General features: G+C 36.9%; 1 protein-coding gene across 1 annotated transcript; it reads left to right on the top strand.

Moving 5' to 3' along the window:
• Positions 1-8,860: 8,860 nt before the first annotated feature.
• Positions 8,861-9,892, top strand: LOC103457953 (C-C motif chemokine 4-like). The gene is made up of 3 exons (XM_008398452.2): positions 8,861-9,127; positions 9,335-9,446; positions 9,621-9,892. Exons 1-3 carry the CDS (start codon positions 8,914-8,916, stop codon positions 9,748-9,750), a joined length of 456 nt encoding a protein of 151 aa, XP_008396674.1. The 5' UTR covers positions 8,861-8,913; the 3' UTR covers positions 9,751-9,892.
• The last annotated feature ends 1,101 nt before the right edge of the window (positions 9,893-10,993 follow it).

Below are 10,993 nucleotides of genomic sequence, written 5' to 3' on the forward strand. Positions count from 1 at the left end.
TGTTCAGCATATTTTGCATAAGTGACTGATTTACAATTATATGTTACGCATAATTTACATGATGATTATTGATGATTGAATTGAACATGATAGTATATAATTACAAAGGTGAAGTGAAATATATTTAAGTGCGAGACATGATTTATTTGAATAGAGGAAGTCTTTTATTTTGAAGAATGCCTAACAGGATCTGGTTCTGTTTTGTCCACTATCTTGCTTTTGTTGACATTTSGTTGCTTGGTTACGAACAGCCGTTGCCGTTATCAGCTGTTTTTCTCTTCAATAAAAACTGAACAGAAAGGTWCAGTRAAAGACATACGAGCCTCTGTCTTGTTTGAAGAAGCCTCCACTCCGTAAGAGGGTCCACACCAGAAAGTATTAATTTAACTCTTTTTGGAGAGTTGGTAACTCGGTGTTAGATCTTAAATATCAATTCTTCCATAGTATTTTTTGTAATTAATAAAGAGGTGTACATTTTATTATTTTGAACTTTTATAAAGACTTTGGAAAATAAAAATCTAATAAAGAGGCACTTATCTTCTGAGATGCATTTATTTCTAAACATGCACCATAATTAGGAAACATTTTTCAACGTGGAATAAGTGGAATTTTGTGTGATAGATCAAAATAAAGTAATGCATAATTGTAAAGTTGAGGGATTCCCCCTAGCCAAGTGTGAAACATCTGGCAACATCTGGCAACAGGATAAATCAGTCACGTAATACACTAATATGTTCTTTGTGGGAAAATATTTTTTCAATGTATTATTTAAAGAAAACCATGAGGATTTAAGTTGAAAAAATTGGGGGAATATGGCAATTGTGTTGAAGAAGGTTCTGTGATCAGATAAGCAAGATGAAAGAAGGGAGAAGACGAACACGCCACAAGACGATGCTTTTCTACTACAGGGTCAAAGAAGGTGGTCAGAGATTATGGGAAGATAGGTGGAGCCAAATTCAGTGATACGTTGAAAGGAAATAAGTTAGAGGCTCCTGAAGACCGGAGGCTGAGGCTGAAGTTCACCTTCCACCAGGACAGTGACCCCAAACGTCCAGTCAGAGACAGAATGTAACTATAGATTAAAGTATATTACGAAATAATACCATTTTAGAATGGCCCGAGACCAGAAAATGTGGCAAGACTTTAAAAATCGCTTTATACATAAATAACTTCCTTCATGTTTGGCTACATTTCAAGATTCTGGTTGTAAGATGAGAAAATGTCAACAGGTTTTAGGGGTAAGGATACTTTTTCAGCTCCTTCTACACAAAACAGCCATGTTGAAAATAAATAAATAAATAAAAATGACTGATTACTGCTAATGAATAATAAAGAGTGTACATATGATTAAGACGCCTTGTTAGCTGTGTTCTTCCGTTTGCATCCTGTGGATAAATAATCCCCAGTCTTCGTAACCTCTCCTTGAACCTCTTCCTGGCTTGAACAGAGGTCATGTACCCGGTCAGCATCCTGTAAAAATATACACACACACACACGCACGCACACACACACGCACACACACACACACACACAGAGAGAAACAAACATCAACACACACGCATCCATGCTTGTTTTCACCAATCCAGTTTGAGCTTTGACTCTTCCTATTGATTAACATTTAAACAATGGATTTCATCACATTTTGCAGTCGGTTCTGATTCAAAGTTTACTTTTACCAGGTATTAATTGGATCAAAGTGCAGTAAATGCATCCTGTCTGCGTAGTTCAGATATCTCTGAGGAAGAAATGAGCAGAACATTTCTTATTCCCCTGAATGCTGTTGTGATTGGCTGCTTCCTCCACCGTCTCCTGATATCTGATAGCTTCCTTCCAGGAAGTTCCTGTCCAAAAATATCAGATGAAACGTCAAATTTCTGCATCGCTGGCAGTGATATATATCCTATCCATGAATCAAATAGGCAAACAAACATATTAACCTTATTGACAAAGCAATCAAACTGCAATTCTGCTTCTAAATTTGTTGAAATTGAAGCTCCAAGAAGGAATCTGACCTCTTTTCCCTTGAGCTTGGGGAGCGCTGCCTTATGTTTTTACACATGCACTGGCTCGGTTTCTGCTGTACATGAATTTTTATCACAGTTACACAAGATGATGTCAGAGTGAGGAGGTTTCTGATATGTTATCTGGGAACATTATGTTGTTGGTAAGAACAGGCACCAGACGGGCTCAGCTTGTAGACAGCAGGACGTCGCTTCTATTCATCACTCATGTACAGATTCTTCTAAAAAAAAAATAAAAACTTCACCTTTAAATAACTCTTCTGTTTGTTACTGACCATGCAGTATGCAAGACATGAGCCGACTTAATCATATTCCCTTATAGACAAGGAGTTTGCCAAGCAATCACAAATTAACCATTTATCGAATCATCATTAACTTTAATGAGAAGTTTAGTTGCTTGGGCAAAATCGTCAGCGAACCCAAGAGAGTCCAGCAAGCACTACTAATTTTTAGACATAAAAATAAGAAATTTTTACTCTAAAATTATTTACCCTTCGTCGGACACGTACTGATTTAAAGAAAAGATCAGATCTACATATAGGTACCAATAAATAAATAAAGGGATATTAGATGCTGAATAACCGTGGATTTTGGATGAACAGTAATTTGCAGAAACTCTTAAGTAGTTTGAGCAAAAGTATCTTCTTCATCCTGGAAGAAGGTTCTGAATCCCCCTCATTACGCAGGGTTTCCTGAGTTTTCATCGTGGTGTTTCTCCAAGACAACCAGTCTGCTGGCAGAGAAAATGCTCCACTGTTAAACCTGACGTCTGCAAAACAAAGTAAGACATTCATGGACCAGACTTCTTTAAATCAAGCTCGCAACGTCTCAGCAAAGACGAACAAAACAAGTAAACTGGGGACTGATAGAATCAGGACAATGATGCTCTCTCGCGTTCAGATGTATTTACAAACGCACAATGTTCATAGCTTATATATTAAGACATATTTCTACGTTTTAGTCACTGAAGAGAAACAAAACTGAAGTCTGAATGGGAATATTCAAAAGGCAACAGACACTAAAATGAGCTGCAAGTTTTTTTGTTGACAGTAGGAAAAATCATAATTGATTCACTCATTTGGGTCATTTACTTTGTCTGGGTGATCAAGAACAACTTAAAAAAAAAAAAAAACAACAGGCAGATATTCTGCTCAGTAAGTGCAGCCATCATTAAGGAGGTTAATGGTGTTGTAGGGGTTAAGAGGTCAAAATGGAGACGCTGAACAAAACAACACAGAAGCAAGAGTTGATAAGAGCAATAGCTCATCTGGGAGGTTAACGCAGTTCATGACAGCTGTAGATTCTTGGAAGAAAACAATGCTAAACACATTGTGACCAGACCAGAGGTCAACAACCTACTAAACAGAATTTATCTAAAGCTTCAAAACCCAAATGACACTTTGGGAAAAAACATGCTTGTGAAATCTTTATCTGAAATATAAAATATGTTCTGTTCCAATGTGTGAGTTTCAGAGCAAAGATTACTTCTGAGGGAAGAATAAAGGCAATTCCTTCGATTCCAAGTTATAGGAGAAAACAATTAAGAACAGTTTTTAGATTTACATGTAGCTTAATATTGACAAAGATCACTGGGGGGGAAAGTAATGTCTGCAATGTTCTTTGAAAAACCTGCCAAAATGAGCAACCATATGACTCTGCTGGGAATGTGCACATCACAAACAGTTGGATCACTGAAATGTGGTGGAGTTGGATCACGAGAAGAAAAAGTTTCTGCTCTTGACTTGACAGGAAACTTATAAAGAGAAGTTAAAACTGGAGGGATGTATGAGCAGCGCCTTTTAATTCTGACCAGCAGTCTTTATTGTGCTATCTGATAATAATGTGAATCAAAGAATTAAGAACTATCTACAAATGAATAATAAAATACTTCAGCAGAAGTGCTGTAGATACAGCACTTCTGCTCTGTGCTGTATCTACAGTCCCTACAAAGTGGAAGCAAACAGTCGAAGAAGTAACTTAGCAATGATTTGTATTTACTGCCACCTACTGGTCACTTTTAAAATTACTGCCAATAGAAGATTCACCTGTTTTTGTTTCAAAGTTAATTGAACAGAGACGTTGTAAACAGGTTGTGCTGTAGTGTTTTAGTCACAGATGAACTGCAGTATTACTTAGAAAACAACATATCATTTAAAACCCAAACAATCGTTGCTTCTTGTCTTGTGCTGAATGTTTCCTGTCAGCTTGATGTGGTTAACCAGTTTTCTTCAACGTGCTATGTTGCAGTCTGCCACAAGCCTGTCATCTTGATTGTAGATAGGTTAACACATGAACCTCTCTCTAATCTAAGGCAACCACTGCCAATAAAAGAAACCCTGAGTATTATTTGTTGTCAAATATTCCTCCATTTTCCTTATTTCATTTGATTTTCTTTTTTTTTTTTTTTTTGCATTAGCACAGAGCTCTGTGGCAGCAACACACTTCAATAGATTTAGCTGAATTTTCCCCGAATTCAAATGAAACCCTTTAAAACTGAGCAAACATGTGACAACGTTTTAGGCTTCAATCACAAATACGCTTCAGTAAGTGCTCAAAAGTTGCCAACATCTTTCACAAGGCTTCTGCATTTTCACATTTAAATGTCGAACAATAACTATGTTTATAACTCTCCAATTCTCCTGACTGACTCAGTAACAAACGCCGCCTTCTGCATGATGCCATCTGATTTTGATCGGATAGAAGCAACATATGCACAAAGATTACAGTAACATCCAAGTGAGCAGTAAATAAATTGACTTTTTATTAAGCTCAAATTTCTGAATAAACATATTTTTTATTGGTCCGATGTCATATTCTCATACTAAATATGGTGTTTTCATTAGCCATCATAGGAAAATCATCACACTTCACAGAAATAAAGGTTTGAAAACATCAATTTGTGTGTAATTTATCTGTGTAGTGTTCCACTTAGTGAACTAACTTACTGAAATAAATCACATAGCACATTTTTTTTTCTCAGTTTAACATTAAATCAGATCAAATCTTTTCTGCTTGGAGCAGTTAGGATCGGCAAAATTGTTTCTATTTGTTAAAAAGGCAGAATAACAAGAGGTGTTCAATTTTTTTCCCTTTTTCTTCCAAATGGAACAATTGTCATTATAGGGAAATACTTTAATTTTAGTTTTATCAAACCACAGTACATGTCCCCAAATGTTAAGGACTTTGTCCCTGGGTGCATTTCTTAACTTTAATTCTGCTTCTTATTTTGGAGTAATGGGTGCGTAAATTTGCATACAATTGTTAGATTTATTTAATTGCTGGGAGAAATTAGTTCCATCTGGCATAAAGATGCTACATATATGAAAAGTGTTCATTTGTTTCTGAGCTACCAGGCCCTTATTAGGTAATGAGTGAAATTTCGTTTCCGTTCTTTGAGTTGATTTTATTTCGACATCATGTAAAATCTAGTTCTCAGAATTTCTAACCAGATTCCTTCCTGGGTAGCTGTTAAGAGAAAAAAAAATAAATCGCAGACTAAAGGTAAGCGTATACGAAGGGTAATTTTGCGGTGGGGATTTGCTGATCTGTGATACGGATGCGTAGCGCTCACCCTCAAGCAGAGTTTCCATTTCACACTTTCCATCAAACCTCAGGTCCTTTGTCTACGGTCACGCTTGTTTAATTTCTATCACTTCTCCCGATGTTTTTTTGTATTTATTAACTTTGCTCTGAACTGGAGCACCACTTTAACTTGTAAAGCTTCACTTTGTTACTTTGAAAGATTTTTCTACTCATTTTATCAGTGGTGTGTATATTTCACACTGGTTTAATTTTAGGACTGAGGTTAAGGCCACAGGACCTTTTCTTTTTTTTTTTAGTAGTCACTGATTATGCACCTACAGCCCACACACCTGACTAAATGCCAACTGTGCAGCCTCTAAGGTTACTTGGGCCTACTGTACATATCTGAATTTTGCATTGACTTTGTTGGTTTTTACATGAGCATGTAGATGCTTTGTACCCCTGCCTCTCTTACAAACCACAGGTTTCTGTTTGAGTAAGCAGATGAGGAATTTATGCTGAAGTCAGTCTCCTGTTGGGGCTTTTTTTTTTTTTTTTTGGTCTCTACAGGTTTGTAAAAAAAAAAAAACTTAAATGAAATGTTTTCTCGATACTCTGAACTAAAGAAGCACTAATAATTTAGTCATTCATTTAATTATTAATTCTTCTTAACAACCAAGTTAAAACTAACAAGGGACGAGGAGAACGTAGATAAAATATTCATCTTAATTTAAAGCTTTTTAAAAGGACTGTCATTCTCCCGTAATAAAACTTTGATCTTATTCCTCAAACCAAAAACTAAATTATTTGTCTTAAAGAAATCAGGACTACAATTTCTGTGATTTACTATGCACTTACAAATAATTTGTAACCAATTTCACACATCCTGTGTCTTCGTGGTTTTTCTTTAAATTGTTGTGAAATTGTTTTGAGTGCATAACTGGAAACAGAACAAAAGACCAGTTTAGAAAACGGAAAATAGTGCCTTATTTTAAAATGCTTCATATTTTGTCTTGTTAGAACCTCAAACTTTAATATGTTTTATTGGGATTTTGTGTGACAAACCAGCACAAAGTAATGTATAATTGTGGGATGGAATGAAACAGAGATGCAGATTTCAAAATCTATTCCTAATACTAATCTAAAATGTGTGGCCTGTATTGTCAAACCCTCTTTACCCTGACTACTATTAAAAAAAAATCAAATGCAGCCAATTGCATTCAGATGTAACCTAAGTACCGGTAGGTAGTAATTAGTTTCTGTTTAATCTAATCTCAATAATATAGCGGTTCTGTGAAAGTCTCAGAGTTTTGAGCAAACGGGATCACGAAGACCAAGGAGCACAGCAGATAGCTCAGGAAGAAAATTATGTGGAGGTTTATTCAGGGAAGTACACAGGGTAACGTTGAACAATCTGGAACGTTCCAGAACAACTATCGGCGTGGGACTCAACATATTTGAACATAGCATTAACCCCTGAAACGTGTATCAGTGGTGTGAATAATTGAGCCAGAGGAATTTTGATTAAATCAATAATTTTTTTATAATGCGATTTGTAGATATGCTCTTATTAACAGTTATTTAAATATTTTAGTGTGACATCTTTACTGGATGTGTCAATAAAGTTGGCGTCTAAAGCATTAAAAGTTTTTAAATACAATCCCAATATGAACATACTTTGAGAATATTGCACTCTGTAGAGGATGAATATATTCTTCAGGATATCATCAACTTTAATTTGAACCTACGCTCTAAAATCAGTTTCTTCCATGGAGCAGATGATAGCTGGAAGGAAAAAGCAGAGGTTGAAAGTTTGTCGAAACGGGCGACCGTCAACGCTTCGTTGAGGTTGAGAGAGAACCGGAAGGCAGAAATGGCAATTGCCTACATACACGGAAAGTGAAGAGAGCGAAGAGGTGATCGATACATCACGGGACATCCCCTGTTAACCTGAACCAGTGTAACTAAAAGGACATCTCAGGGTCTTCCATTAACTCCACAGAGTTAAAAATAGGGAAGGTGATAACACACCCAACAAAGACTGGAAGCAGGTTCTTATGACAACAGAAATTCAATATGTGTTGAAGTCATTATTTTACTGTGAGAGACTCTAGCGATCAGCAGTCTAAGAATAAAGGCCTTTGTTGAGATAATATAGAACCTTGGGATCTTCAAAATATGACAGCTTTAAATGTTATAAAACCAATTAAAACTTATATTTGATTAATTATTTCAGAAATATAATCTCACCTGTCAAATCTCCTCAAAAGTCTTGTCTCCATGACCTACTTAGCAGCAGAAGTTTAAGCTGGATTTGGTATGCTAACTAATAACCACAATGTCTACTGTCAGCCCGTCACTTCCTGTCATCTTTCTGAAAAAATTTCACCACGCATTGTGGTTAAAAAAAGCAACGCAGCATCTCCCCTCATGAAATACCCTGAAATATTTCTACACCACAATCAGCATGTGCTCAAAGCACACCTGACTGCTTTCTTCTCAACTGGTTCGCTGAGAAGAAAACTCAACGAACCAATGAAAAGGTTGGAATGTAAAGGGGCATTGGGAACGCACTAATGCCCGTCTAACTTTCTTATCACATTGTCAGTCTCCTAACACAAACTACAATGCTTTTGTGTTTTTCTAAATGAAAACCCAGAGTTTTCATGATGGAGTACAATGAATCGTATCAGGTGTAATTCTAGCTCAAAGCCTGAACCAATGAAAGTAAGGAACAGATGGGAAAGGGGCTGGAGAGAGTTACAAAGATTTTTCTAAGAACAACAGGGAACCACAGTGACAGCCATTATTCTAAACTACAGAAAACAAGGAGAGAGTTTGGTTTTCAACAACATCTGAAGCTCTGCAGGCCTCAGTTAGTGTTCATGAATAACAAGACATTTGAGAGAAATTATATCTTTTCATTTGACCAACATGTTTCGCTTGCTTTGTAGTGGCCCACCCAGTCCAAAGAAACTTTTATTACTGAATATTAGCATATTTTTGTTCAAATTGACCTTTGTTTTTCTTTCCTTGACATTGAAGTTCACCGTGGGCGGAAGCAAACCATTAACGTGAGTAGTAACAGGTGGGGAAGATGCAAGCCACCGTGCATCTGCACACGCTGCACAGACATGCAAATGCTGAAGCATAAATGTATTCACACATACAGGCACATAAATGCTTGTATACCAGAAACTGAGACGATGCAACGTTCTCGGTTTCAAAGAACTTGCCTGAAACCCACAGCACATTGCCCTCTCCCCCTCTTTTTTCTTTTTTTTTTTTTACCCTCACGCTTTTCCCCTTTTGAGAAATGTTGACCACATGACCGCAGGTTTATTTTTTTTTTTGCAGGTAAGGTTTTGTCATGGAACCTGTTCTTCTGCAAATACACACACATGTGAGGTGCAACGCAATAAAAAGGGACTCTGAGTTGAGCAGACACACAGACAACTCAGCCGGACCTGCAAGCACGCCTGAGAGATACCAGACGACAGACAACATGGTGATGATGAAGAACTCCGTAATCATGGCGACCTGCCTCTTGCTTCTCTCATCCCTCGCTCTTCAGACTTATGCCAGTAAGATCACCAGTTTTTTAAGTAAATTCCGTCATCATTTGTGAACATCTTTGCAACAACGAGAGAACTTAATCTATATCCTAGCTGAATATTTTTTTGTTCCAACATGTCTTGACGATGATGGCACTAGTTTTCCAGGTGGAATTATTGTTCTGGGTTTTATTTTTGCATGCAAAGTGAATTTTTATTTACACCCACCTTTTTTAGATTCCTTCGGCCCGGACGAATGCTGCTTCAAATTCTTTCCGAAACGACTGCAAAAGTCAGCGGTGGTGAACTTCAGATACACGGACTCTCTTTGTCCCATGGAGGGTGTGCTGTAAGTATCTTTAGATACTAGAAAACACTTCTAAATTTATATCCAAATAGTTTACCACGACTTTTTTATGCGTCTAATGAATAACAAATGCATGTTTTTATTGTTGTCAGCATTCACATGGCTTTCGACGAACAATGAGAAACTAATCAGCCTCTTTCCTCGTCTCTGTTGCAGGTTTTTAATGAGAGGTGGCAAAGAGGTCTGTGTCGACGCAACTCAGCAGTGGGTGAAGAAAATCATCAAGACCAAGGAGATTAACCGGGCCAAAGGAGCGACCAACTCCACCACCACACCGTCCCAGTAACCCTCAAACGACCTCTCAATGTTCACTGAGCCAAGTCAAAGTGCTGGTGGAAATATTTATTTCAAGCTCTCTCTGCCTGTACACTGACAATCCTATTAATATCTATATCTATAAATTTTTCAATAAATGCAAAAATCTCTGAGAGGACTTGTGTTTTGGATTTTGTTGTGTTAATTCATTGGCTTAATTTCTGTCAAACCAACTGCAAAGTTAAATTTTTTAAAAAGGAATTAGGAACTGACAAGCAATGAAACGCAAACAATCTATTTTTATAAACTGTTTTTTTTTTATGGCAAAATGACTGAAATTATCTTAAATCAACAAACCAAAGGGTCACGAAGGTCATCCGCTTCAATTAATTTGAGTTCAGTTCACTTATATGTTTCTGATTTACAACAAATGCCACGTCAAGAACTTCGTGAGATGTTCAGGAGCAATTCATGCCCATTTATGTTAAAATTAATCCTGTAAAATAATTGCACACTTTTCAGTTCTATCTACTGCTTAACACTGTTCAGTTAAATTCAATTTATATAACCAATTGGGAAAAAGTTATGTCCAATACCATCTGACCTCGTGGAAGATTAACCCCTCCAGAACCAAACTGTAAGCCTTGTTTAATAACAAATACACCAATATACGTGAAATGTGTAATTTGTTTTATGTTCAGAAAGAGAGACTCTGCCTTGTTGTTCTGATTCACATCATAGAGCCTCAAAGTTCCTGTGGTTTATGGTTGATGAAACCAGAGGAAGTTGTTATCTAAACCACAAAGATTTGACCCAAAAACAGTTTTTTTTTGTTTTGTTTTTTTCTTTGGGTTTTTTTAAATCATGAGAATTCAAAACCAAACAGGTTAGGTTCTTTGGGAAAACGTGCATGAGTGAATATTATGCAGCTCTCCTTGTTTTATTATCCTTGTGAGCCATCGTCACTTTTAGCAACTCTGCATGTGTTTGCAGTATCTTTCCAGCAGGGGTCGCTCTTTCGTCTTGTACTGAAATGTTTCAAATCAGTCGCCACGAGCACGTTAATATTGATCAGAGTGGACAGCGACGTAATTAGATTTGCTTAAAATCTCATTTCCAAGCGCACTGCCATCAGCAGAAGCTCACTAGGGTCATTTTATGAGGATTCTTACCAGGCAGGACTGTAATAAAAACACATGTGCACAGTCAGTGCTGCATGCAGCTCACTGCTAACAATTATTCTCATTTCATTTAAAAATGCAAACCTTACCCAT

This window comes from Poecilia reticulata, linkage group LG21, assembly GCF_000633615.1.
Source record: "Poecilia reticulata strain Guanapo linkage group LG21, Guppy_female_1.0+MT, whole genome shotgun sequence".
NCBI classification, from domain to species: domain Eukaryota; kingdom Metazoa; phylum Chordata; class Actinopteri; order Cyprinodontiformes; family Poeciliidae; genus Poecilia; species Poecilia reticulata.